Raw genomic sequence first — 12,953 nt, forward strand, 5'->3', positions numbered from 1 at the left:
AGCAAACCTCAGAATCAGATTTTCTGCTCCTTCCCCTCATTTCTCCCGGAGTTCAGTTCCTGTGTGCTGCTCCTGTTGTGGGAGTAGAGCCATTGCTCTGTTGTAACTGTGACACAAACACTCCATACAAAACCCTCATTTCATTTTCTTCTCCCTTTTTGCCCAGCTCTACACCCCCAGCTCTCCCTCAGCCCCCTCAATTGTGCTGTTTCTATTTAAAGTCAGCAGTGCTGATTCTGTGAAAGATAAATCCAAGTCAGAGCCAGAGGAACACCCCTGCTATTCATTATTGCCCAAACCCAAAACCAGCAGCCTGTCACAAGCAGCCCTGATCTGTCCTGAACTGACAGGGATGCTAATTAGTGCTGGCAAAGAACTACTGAAATCCTGTTGAAGAAATGCAGCAGCTTGACTGCATTAAAGAAAAATAATCTCTGGATTATTTGTCAGATGAAAGGACCACCAGGTGTCACCCACTGAGTGGGAAAACTGCAAATCCTCTTGGCTCTTGGATGGGCTCTTTGCAGTGACCTGGACCAAGGGGTGATGGAGAAGCTGGCCAAGAGCTGGGGGCTTTTCTCTCAGCTGGAGACACACACACATTTATTCACAACCCTGCACACTAGAATGGAATTGTAAGTGGAATTGTACATCACAGAGGTACAGAAATGTGCCTGCTTTTTGGATTATTTGGTGAAGAGAGGCATTGCTGTGTTGGACACACTTGCACATTCACACATCCCTGCCCAGACCCATTCCTTACCAGCCTGAGTTTTAATATAAAAATCAATCATCATCAAAATGATCAGCCCAGACTTCCAGCTAAACCAGAGCATCCACCACAGGCATTCCACAGTACAACTCCCTATAGATGAAATCTCCCCAAGTTCTCATAGGCTCCTACTGAAAAAGCACAAAGCACCTGCCCTTCCCAACACCAACTCCAGCCACCAGAGCCCATTTGTCTTTCTCCTCACATGACCAAATAAAACAGAAAACAACAAACAGTACCCAACCTCTTCATTCTCCTCAGCACCAGCTGGAAAGGTCAAAGTGATAAAATCAAATCTCAAAGTGACCTGATGGGACCTGGCTCTGTGGGACAGTCAGAGGTACAGACAGCCAAATTATTACTCCTGAAAATTCCAGTAGGAAATAATATTAAAAAAAACCCAAACAAAACCAAAGCCAACAGGTCCCACGAGTGAAAATGTGTCCTCACTTTTCTGAAGAGAGAACTAGAACAGCACTGCACTGGAGTGTGCTGATCCACTTGTTCCAGGTACATTTTACAGCTGGGAGCAAAACCCAAATCCACCTCATAGGAAGAATAATGAGTAAGAGAGCAGCTCTGGGCAGTTTTAGTCTGAATTTCTCTGTGGCTGAAGCAGCAGCACAGCCAAATTCCAATTCCCACTCTCCACTGGCCACATCTGTGGGAAGCAGCAGCTCCTGGAGAGCTCCTGAACCTCAACAGCCCCAAGAACCCCAGCAAAGAGGCACCAACTTTTCTGTTGGGAAAAAAAAGCAACAAATCCATTTTTGTTCCTGTCTGGCTGATCAAAAGGGTCCAATGAAACTGTATTTCTGGAATTAAATGTTTATTTAAATATGCAGATGACTTTGTTTCATTGCTACAAGGTCAATATTCGCTTTCAAATGGAAGCACTTTATTTGGTTGAATTCTGTCTCCAGAAATGAACGGGCAACACCAGAACCTTTTACATTGGCAATGAAATCACAACACTGAGATGCCACCGAGATCTCAAGATCAGTGCTCAAACACACATACACACACATATACAAATAAAAAAGTGCTTGACATTGTCATGTTAAAATAGAATTTGGCTTCTTTTAGGTCTTCTGACATTTCAGGCAGGAAAACAAAGAACCAAAGAACAATATGCATCAAACTAAATGAACTTCTGAAAAATACTCAGCATTAAACACAACTTTGAGTATCAGTAAATATGTTTCTTCTCTATTTACAGTGTTAAGAAAGGGCATTAGAGACTTTTGCTGGGGTTCATGAAATCTGATAGAATGTACAGTCCACGCTGCTGGGAACGATTAGTAAATCCAAGCAGAGTTTTTATAAACCAGTCACATATTGAGTTCTTCAGCGTTTGCCAAAGGTAAATTCTACAAAAATTATTCATTACACCCTGAATAACAGCAACGGAATAAATGTGTGCAGACTATGAGATATGACTGTCACTATTCCTTAAATAAGTTTTAAGATCCAGGCTTTCGGGAGCTACTTGCCAAGTTCATAAAAACTCCATACATGGTCTTTTAATAAAACTTCAGGAATCAATCAGTCAGCTAAAGCTAATGCTCCTTCTACAGCACAATTCAGAAACACAGACATTGTTCCAATGTTCCACAGAGGCTGACAATAATATACTGTCCACCCAGATTAAATATAGAAAAGCAAACTTTGATCTAATTTTTACATAGATGGCACAACAATAGGTGAAAATGAATTCTTAGCTGCTGATTCAACAGTGCATTGGACACAAGAATAAAAATACTGCAGCTAAAAATATTTTAAGGATATTTTTGCACACCTGTTAATTGTTCAACCCTTTAGATCCCCTGGCAGGTGGAGGCCACAAAGCCCCAGGTGCCACCTGTGGGGATCCCATTCTGCTCTTGGTCTGAGCAGCTCAGTGAGCACAGCAGCAGCAGAGATAAGGCAGTGATTTATGGATTCTGAGCCTCCAGTGCTGCAACAGAACAGCCCCAGCATTGGGGCTGCCTGTGCTCAGCACATTTGGGTTGTGTTTAAATCACAAACCTTCTGCTGGTTCATGCTGGCAGCTCTTAAGCACCATCACACAACAGCTACAGGATGAACTGTAGCACCGAGGGACTTTGTGAAAACAAAAGTTGTCTTAAATGGAGAGGAAGGGACAGAATGATGAACACCACACATAACCCAGCTCAAAAATCCCTTCATGCCCTGTGGGAACAGCCCAGGCCATCCCCAGCACGGAGAGTCTGAGGTTCTGGGGTGTGTTTTGATGTGCTGACCCTGCAGGACAGCCCAGCAGGCAGCAGAACAACACTCAGAACAACACTGCCTGCAAACAAACCCTGAGAGGTTTCAGTTTGGGGTCACTGCCCACAGGGGCTTCCATGTAAAATTTTTCAACTTGTGGGGATTGTGCAGGATGTGCTGGAGTTGGACTAGAGCCAGCAGATTCCCCCAGACAAGGTGTGGAGCCATGAATGAATTTGGCCCTCAGGAGCTATTTAGTGGCAACTGATTCTTGCAGGGCTCAAACCTTTCCATGACTGAAACCCAAGCAACAATTGGTACCCAACCAATTACCCAATGTTACCCAATGGTAACAATTCAGGGGAAACCAGGTTAGAATACAGAAGTTTGTAGAAGTTGAGAGAGGAAATTGCCTCTTTGTTAGGCAGTGGAAGTCCAGATTGTGTGATTTTCAGAGATATTGTAGCTCTCTTACCACTGTATAACATGATAAAGTGCAGAACCACTTATCCTACTTCTGCTTCAAACCAAACCATGTGAGAACAGGGTGGTCACAATTCCTGTCTGGCTGCTGGGTCCAGGTCCAGTCCATGAAAAGATGGGAGAAGGAAACAGTGTGGTTTCTTTTTTTTTTATCTTTCCTCTTTTATCTATCTAAAAAAACTCCATTATTCCAACATGAACTGATGAGAACGCACAGGAGGTCATGCAAAAAGAGAAGGCGGGTCTGAAATGCTGAAAAACAAACCAACCAAAAGAAAACTGCAGAGAGATTAAACCACCAGCCACAAAACGACGTGACCCTGAGGAAGGTGGGCGCAGGCAAGGCAACAGGGCGAGCATGCAGGCTGAAACCAGAGCCAAACGGGGCCTGTGGGCAGCAGCAAGGGCTGCCAGCCAAAGTGCCACTGTCTGTGTGTGTGTGTGTCTGTGTGTGTGTGAGGAACAGCAGGGCACAGAGAACAGGCAGGAAAAGCAGGACATCCGTGAGCTTGAAGGGTTTCAGGAACCAGCAGGGTCAGAGGGGTTTAATACTCGGAATGAGCGTCAGCCTGGATTTGAAAAAAGAGAAATAAAGGCTGACAGGTATTAGTGACCTTTTGGGGAAGGCAGAATGTTGAATGATGCACGTGCATCAGGTTTAATATTGACAGATTGAGAGCCCAGTCCACTGTAACACTGTTCCCAGGGGAGGGTTCCACCTCCCTTCCACACCCTCTGTGAGAGGACCTGCAGGTTTGGCACTGAAGGCACCGCGTGAAACGCTGATGGACCAGTGTGTGCATCCAGATGGACTGAGGGACAAGGGGACAGGAGACAGACCAGAACATGCTTGGCACTCTCTGGCTACCCCCAGCAGCCAAGGGCAGCCAGCAGTTCTCTGACAGGAGCTGGGAGGGACTGGGGAGGGGGGAGTGTGTGTTATGTTTGACAGAGGGGCCGTGCCAGGCTGGCAGAAGAGTGGGAGAGGCTGATAAGGAAATCCGAGCCACGAGCAGCATGCCATGGAAAAGAGCAAGCATCTGAATGGTACTGGGATGGAATTTGGGTCTGAATTTTTCAAGTGGGAACTCCAGACAAGACTGGGAGTCTGGCTTTCCATGGGTGTGTTTTAATTGCCTGCAGGGTAAACAGACCATTTTGTTTCTCCTTCTGTGACAAGCTCGCCCCGAGGTTCTTGCACCAGCACAAACACCTTTAGGAATCTAAAACATAAGAAAGACAAAAAGAAAGAGACTGGATTAGAAAGAGGCTGAGGGAAATGGGGTCCCTTAAGAGCAGCTCTGCCTGCAGGAGGGGAAAGGAAATAAAGCAATGAAGCATCTACTGGGTTACAAGGCTTAGGAAGGCTCCTGACTCAGAGAGGAACCTTCACCCTCAGCCCGGGATGGGAATCACTGGGATTCTGCTGTGCCCTGGGAGGGAAGCACAGGAGCAGGACCCTGCCAGCACCTGCTTTGTGCCACTGAGAAAACAAAGAGCTCTTTCATTTTCTGTCTGCAAAGCAGCACTGCATCTGTGCAAGTGACAGCTCCAGAGACCATCAATGACACTGAACAACAACAGGAAATTAAATCAAAGGATTTGCAGAGGAATCCCGAGCTTTCCTGTCCACCACAGGCTGCAGGGGCCTTTCCTTCTCAAGCCAGGCACATGCAGGTCAGTGAAGCAGCCCAAGCCTCCAGACCCCTCCTCTGCCCATCCCTGTCCCCACACACTGGGGCTGAGGACAAGTTTCTCCTTTGGCCAAGTGAAGCTACAGTCCAGGAGCGCGATTTGGCCCAAGCTGCTGTATCCAAGGGAATTCAGGCTGAGTCCAAACTTCCCTTGCATGTGAAAAACCAGGGGAACCTTCTCATCTCCTTTGCACCCACTCCCATCAAATCCTTCCAAAGGACAGCACAAAGAAGTTTTCCAAGAGCCACAATAGAATATTTTTCTTGTGAAGAATTGCATTTGGGCTTAGAGTGAGAAGCAGCTCTGAGCCATTTGCTGTACCTCAGAAAAGTTAAATGCCCCTATTTTTTCCCCACTAATTATTGCCATCTACTAGTTACTGTCAAAAAAACTCAAAAACCAAAACCTCACAGGAATGAGAAAATATAATGTTTATTAGAAGAAGACACCATGGTACATCAAGCCACAAAGAGATTCCTGACAGGTGATGATTCTTTAAAAAATAAGAATAGAAACAAGACAACCACACTGGCCAGACTGAACAAACCTTAACACACAACAGCAGTTCCTATGCAAGTCCAGGTGCAGGCAGCTGAGTAACCAAAAACATTTAGCAACATCAGAGGGACTGAGCAGTTACCAAAACAGCTGGGTTAAGCAGAAGAACAGCCTATAAAACCATTTATATTTATACACATATAAAAGGATAAAAACAATTCAAATTCAAGTAACTTTAGTTTTTTAAGTTATGTTATATACATTTTTTTTATACTGGGAGAAACTAAGGGCACGTATTTAACAAAAGGATTTTTAAAAGCCACAGTCCAGTTTATAATTACCAATTCCTAAATAATTTGGCAAGCATTAAATAATCAGGTATATCCTAGATAAAAAGTGCATCAGCGTGGTTAACTTTTACCTATTTATTTATGTAAGTCAAGGCTCTGCGTGGTGGTTACAGCAAACAGCAGAGCTGCAGCACTGGGAGTGCCAGAGCTGCCCTGAAGGAATTACTGACAGCATCAGAGGTGAGGGGGAACAGACCCACAGTGGCCAAAGAGCCGAAATGCTCACAGCCCACGGCTCCAAAGTAGTTTTTATCAAGAAGTTTTACCTCCCCAAGCAGCCTCTATTCCTGCATGCCCCCCAAACCCACATCCAGGCTTTCTGCTGGAAGGGGACGCGGCGTTTCTGCTGGGTGCACTGCAGGGTTTGTACAGAGCTGGTCACTCCATGCAGGCTTTTTGTGTCACACGATTTCACAACATCCCTCAGTGAAAGACAGCTCTGTCCCAGGCCGAGGATGAGGTACCATAGTCAGTGACACAGGGTGGTCAGGCTCGAGATGAAAGGCCCAACAAGTTCCTGTGTTTGGGAGTTCTCAGCACCACACACCCGACAGGTACAGAAAAGCCCTGCAGGATGCTCCAGCCAGGTGTGCACAGAGGAGTTTCCTGCACCAGTGCCAGCAGGAGCAGAGCCTGCAGCTCCCATTTCTATTCAGAAGGGCAGCAATGCTGCTTGCACTACAGGGACACGGCCGGGGCAGCACCTCCATCGGCAGTGACAGTGCAGAGCCGAGCTGGCACCTAACAAAGTCTCTCAGTGATGGAGAAAGGACATGTGCATTCATCTCTTCTAAAGAAAACCTTCTCAAACACAGCTCTTAAAACAACCGTAGCAGCAAATCAGGAGAATAAAGGGTGGACAGGCCTATGCAAACCTACTCAGAGATTTTCTGAAGTGGTTTGTGCACATCTGGAAAAAAAAAAAAAAGGCAAAACAAGATAGGCATTACTGTTCTTTTTGTGAAGGGTCTGCCAACACCCTCTGACCAGAGGCACCCTGTAAATGCCATCAGGACCCTCACACAGGGGCTGGCAGGGCACACACCCAGCCTGGCTCCAGTAAGAAGTGATCAGGAGGGCACCTGCAGCACACAACTTACCTGTCCTGCTCAGCTCAGCTCTGCAGCAGAGCCCTGACAGCACAGGCCCCAGCTGAGAGAAAAAGCAGCTTCACAGAGCACTGAGCAGTGCCCTGAGCTGCCCCTGGCTCGTGGCACAGACACAGCCTGGCCAGGCAGGCTAGGCTAGGCCAGGAGTGGCTCTGCTGGCTGGGACAGTCACAGGGGCTCCCACCAGCCTTTCATGGTGCCAGCTGCTCAACCTTCTTCCCAAAAAGAGGAAAGGATTGCAAAAGTTTGCAAATGCTTTAGTATTTACAGTGTTATCTTCAGGAATGTCATCGCTTCTGTTTCAAGGACTGAATCAAGTCACTTCTACCAATACCAAAATCAGTTTGCAGCTTGCAACGAAGTTCACCTTTTAAACACAGCAGCATTTTCTCCAAATCTTCATGCTGCATTCTATGAAAAGTTCTCTTTTAGCTTTTCTTTCAAACCACAGACTTGAGAAATAAAAGAGGTAAATGTTATCCTTCCTATACTTTAGATATTCACAGATACATTTGATTTTGTTCCTGAAATCAAGCAAAATTAATGGAGAAACTTTAAATGATCTGGAAAACCTCCATTGTGGCTACAGAAATGGCTGCAGCTGTATCAGGCTTCACCCTGGCACAGTTTGATTTTTACTCTGATGGAAATGTCCCTGCCATGGCAGAGGTTTGGGATGAGAGGGTCTCTTCCAACCCAGACCAGTCTGTGATTCCACAATTTCCAATCCTTCAGCCTTGTTCTGGATATAAAGGAGAATTGATGATTCATGTTCCTCTTTTTCAAAGGTTAATAAAAACCAACAGAGGGGTCCAAAATTTTGCATCTCAACTGACCATGTATTTGCCAACAGGAACATAAAACTTGTATTATGGCAAAATGAATGAAGGCTCAGATTTTCACCTGCAGCAGACAAGGGACTGCACTGATTAACACCCACCTCAACACTGAACTGCCAAAGTTTCAGTGCTGGTTTATGGACACAGTCCTACTCCTCTCTTCCTGCTGCCCATAAATCCCAAAGAAAATGGTTCAGTTTGCTTTTGACTTGGATTCTTTTGCTTGTTTCACACCAAGAACTCTCAAGTCTAGGAAACACAATAATCTGAAGGATTAAGTGACTGAATAAACAGAAATTATTTAATAGGGTAGTTCTAACATGTCCTGGTTTGAAACAGGGCTAAAATCTTTTGATTTCTTGGTGTATCCCATTAGCAGGTGTTCAGCACTGGTATTTACTCCAGCCAGGTCTGCTCTGCAGCACTGCTTCCTTACACAAAACATTTGGGAGGAATTAAAAGCAACAAACAGCAGCTTACAGGTCCAAACCCTGAATGTCTCCATTGATCTTGTGTAAGCAAAAGATTAAACCATTAGTTCTGGTCATCTGAAACAGTAAATACATCTGAAATGTAGAGAGGTGGGAAAGAACAGAGGAGCTTTCTTAATGTTTTAGCCATTTATCAAGGACTGCAGAGCGCTGTGCAGAGGGGCTTTGGTAAGATCTCTCCATTCCCTTCCACACTAAATTACCACCAGTTTTCAATCCCAAAGGCCCCCAGAACACAACAGGCTCTGAAAAGCTCCCACACAGACACAAACCAGCAGTCTCAATACTCCCTCTATAAAGTTCCACTGAGTGACTTTGGGACAAGCAGTTGATTTGTGGATGTGTCCGAGGTGCCACTCGGGCATCTGAGAGAGCCTGAAGGATCCCAAAGGGCTCTGTGCCTCCTGCACTAAGCTGGGCGAGCAAGGGCAATGACAGCTGAGCAAACACTGTCCAGGAAAGGCTGCTTTTCCCCTCTGCTTTCACAGGCCCCCACACCACCCTTCTCTGAGCAAGAAAAGCAGTTTTGCAGTACAACAAGCCATAATTAGTCCATGCACAGAATAATGCACTTGGTGGCATTGAACAGACTCATAAAAAGCTCTATCTGCGACACAGAGCAGCTTCAGGGTTGGTTTATCTCTGTGAAAGCAAATAAAACAATAATAATAACATTAAATATAGGTCATAGCACCTTTGGCATTTTTGTCCAAATAGACTTCAACATAGGACGTGGGGACATAGCCCTCCTCATCTTCGTTCCTTCGGATCCGCGTCCACCCGTCACCTTTGTCTTCTTCTATTACATAAAGCATCTCTCCTTCTGCTACAGAGATTGTTCCTTCATTCTGACCTGGAACACACAGCAAAGGGGCTTCAGGCTGTGCTCACAGCAGGAATCAGTAACTCAGGCCATGGGTGGGCACAGCTTTTAGTGCAGAAAGAACACGAGCGTGTGATTCAGGAGTCAGCAGTGTGTATACAAAGATCCAGACAAATGTGACCCTGACAGCAGAGTTTGGTTCTTTTTCTTGTAGAGCTCCTGTGCAACAGGAGACAAACCCCTGTCTTGGTGCCTTTCTACAGAATCCCACCAGAGCCTCACTTGCCCTTTGGCTATTTAAGGTTTAATGGTGGTTTCCCACTTGCCCTTGGTATAGGAGCTTAAAAAAACCCCAGTCAGTGAAACGAGGGTAAAGTCTGAGTGATACCTTCGAATGTATAGAGGGCTTTACATGTTCCTATGGTGGGTAGTGGTTCTTCATCATCAAACTCATCGTCAAAGTCTGTTGCAGGTACTTTCATCTCAGTCTCCTGGCTTTGCTCTTCTGTGTAACTGCCATCGGGGCTGCTCAAGAGAGGAAAAACACAGCAACTATAGCAACCAACCTCAGCAGAGAGAAACACTCGGTCACCAGGCTTGGGGCGAGGGGAGCAGCTCCAGCTGGAGCAGCTCAGCGGTTCCAGAGCTTGCTTGGAGCTGGCTGTGACTACAGATAAGAGACAACCCTCATTTTTACCATTAAAAGCTGTAAAAATGCACTGCCTTGCTTGCTTTCACAGCAGTGAGTGAGGGGGCTGTCACAGCTCATCACAGGCAGAAACGCAGCTCTTGGGGGTGGGAAATGGCCAGGCCAGGCTGCAGAGCCCCGGGCTGGGGCAGGAGGAGCCTCCTGGGGCTGGGGGCACGAGGAGCCCCGGGGTGAGCCGGCTCCACACAGACACTGTACCTCTCACACACACACTGTACCTCACACACACACACTGTGACTCACACACACACACACTGTACCTCACACACACACACACACTGTACCTCTATCACACACACTGTACCTCACACACACACTGTGGCTCTCACACACACACACACTGTGACACACACACACACTGTGACTCACACACACTGTACACCTCTCTCTCACACACACACACACTGTACACCTCTATCTCACACACACTGTACCTCACACACACACACTGTGACTCTCTCACACACACACTGTGACTCTCTCACACACACTGTGCCTCTCTCACACACACACTGTGCCTCTCTCACACACACACTGTGACTCTCTCACACACACACTGTGACTCTCACACACACACTGTACACCTCTATCTCACACACACTGTACACCTCTATCTCACACATACTGTACCTCACACATACTGTACACCTCTATCACACACACACTGTACACCTCTATCTCACACATACTGTACACCTCTATCACACACACACTGTACACCTCTATCTCACACACACTGTACACCTCTATCTCACACACACTGTACCTCACACACACACACTGTGACTCACACACACACACACTGTATCTCTCACACACACACACACTGTGACTCTCTCACACACACTGTACCTCACACACACACTGTACACCTCTATCACACACACACTGTATCTCTCACACACACACACTGTGACTCTCACACATACTGTACCTCTCGCGGTCCTGGGCACAGCTGTTCACTCCTGACGCGTTCTGTGCCTCGTAGACTCCGCTCTGGCGCCGCGGCTGCTCCAAGCGCGCCGGCAGGCGCCCCTCCACCTCTGCCAGCCAGCCCTGCCACAGACAGACAGACACACGGACAGTGCTCACCCTGCTGGGACAGCCCTGACACGCAGGCTACACAACACAGAATGGTTTGTGAATGTTCACATTTTCCTCTGAGTGGCAGTGGTCAGTTGCTCAAAAGTGATTGTCTTGCTGGAAAACACACTTACTGAAAGTGTAACTATTTTTTGGCACTGGGTCCTGAAAACACCCTGACAGCAGGAGATGATGCTGCTCTAGTCACAGTCAAGTAAAATGGTGTGTGGCTGCTTAGAGTAGTCTGAGTAACACCAGAAACTCAGCAACTGCCGAGTGCACGAGAACAAAAGCTGGGGAGAATGAAAGCGCCTCTGAAAGCAATGGATAGTAAAACCACATCTGAAATTAATGGGCTGTATCTGTTTATGTTCAAAGCATAATGTAGAAAGTGAAGTCTTTTCTCAGCTGTCTAATCCTTCTCATATAATTATAATGGGCTTCATATATTCCAAACACTCCCCTTCTGTTCTGGAGATTTTATATCACTAAGCAGCTTCCTGTTCATGGCAGACTATTCCTTAAAACATATTTCATCTGATGGCTGCTGTCTTGCTGTTAGTCTCTAAATGATGCTTTGCATTTATGTCACTCTGATTTTCCACAGACATCCGTAACACGATGCTTCAATTTATTTAATTAATTAAATAAGCATCTGAAGCCCTCCGGGCAGTCCAGAGAGCCCTGCATTTTCTCTTCACCTCCACTTAGCTCCATTTGTTTTCTGTGGCAAATTTAACTGTGGGCTGACAGCCACAGGAGATGGTGCATGTTTGTGCTACACAAATCAGCTCAAAGATCCCCATTAATGCAAGAGCTCATGGAGCCCCTGCCCTCACACACCAAAGTGTAAAGGCCAGGAAGGCCCTGCTCAGACCTGAGCATTTGCTGAGCTGCTTTTTACTGAAATGTCTCCTCTCATACCTCGAATTTCTGAACTTCCAATCGCAGCTTGTCGATGTTCTGCCCAAGCTCTGCCAGCCTGAGGTCCACGCTCGCTGCGTCTCCCATCTGGGGGTTCTTGATGTACACATCCTTCATCTTCGTTAAGGCATCTCTGAGGGGCAAAACACAAATAAAACACATTTAGTGCAGCTGGGGGTTAATCCCTTTAATAAACTGTCTCTTCTTCACTCTGAGGTTCAACCTAAGCTGTTACAGGGGGAACTGAGAACACCCAGATGGGGCTTTTGCCCTGTATAGAACCAGCCATTAAAAATGAACTGCAAAATTATTTGCCAGAAGAGAATTTACACTGTCAGAGATAAAAACCAGTGAGTTACCTACAACATGAGAGGATACTTGATATTGATTTTTAGCCTGACATGGTTTTTTATGTAGCACAACAATACCTACATGCTGCCCTGGGGAAAATAATAATAAATCTCACAACCATTCCAATCTATGACAGCTCCAACTTTCTAGACTAATATCTTCCCAGTTTTCGAGGCATAGACAAACAGTTGAATCATTATCATCCATCATGGTCTGACCTCCAGTTGAGAAAGTGGAACAAAGATATAACAAAAACAGAAATGGAGGGCAAACCAGGAATTCTCACCCTGCCTGTTGCAGCTTGTCTTTAGCAACCCAAATAATCTGGATGATATTTATTTGTTTCACACTGCTTCAAAGGAAGCTGGCTCCAGATGGTTTGTGTTTGTCACAGCACAGGGACAGACGGACCTGAGGCTACAAAATGTGACCTCGTGTCCGGCAGAGTCCCAAGGCAGCTTCACTTGGCTGCTGATGGACATTTCAGAGCTGCAAATGGAATTATGGGCTGGTTTTAGGCACAACTGTTCAGATTTTCTCTAGGCATTAGCTGGTGGGAGAGAGGTTAATGAGAGTCCCACGACTCAAGTTAAC

At 46.2% G+C, this 12,953-nt stretch overlaps 1 protein-coding gene across 10 annotated transcripts in view; it reads right to left on the reverse strand.

The window, feature by feature from the left end:
• Positions 1–3,645: 3,645 nt before the first annotated feature.
• The window catches only part of FNBP1 (formin binding protein 1), a 91,330-nt gene continuing 82,022 nt past the window's right edge, over positions 3,646–12,953 (reverse strand). For 4 of the 10 annotated variants that reach the window (XM_063409925.1, XM_063409933.1, XM_063409931.1 and 1 more), the window contains 5 exons: positions 12,009–12,141; positions 10,936–11,057; positions 9,681–9,820; positions 9,164–9,322; positions 5,599–6,940 (listed from right to left, as the gene is read on the reverse strand). In XM_063409925.1, the coding sequence (XP_063265995.1) occupies positions 6,906–6,940; positions 9,164–9,322; positions 9,681–9,820; positions 10,936–11,057; positions 12,009–12,141 (589 nt within the window). In that variant the 3' untranslated portion in view covers positions 5,599–6,905. The other 6 variants (XM_063409932.1, XM_063409929.1, XM_063409926.1 and 3 more) reach the window with 3 other exon arrangements.

The sequence above is a fragment of the Prinia subflava genome, chromosome 12 (assembly GCF_021018805.1).
Source record: "Prinia subflava isolate CZ2003 ecotype Zambia chromosome 12, Cam_Psub_1.2, whole genome shotgun sequence".
Classification (NCBI taxonomy): Eukaryota; Metazoa; Chordata; class Aves; order Passeriformes; family Cisticolidae; genus Prinia; species Prinia subflava.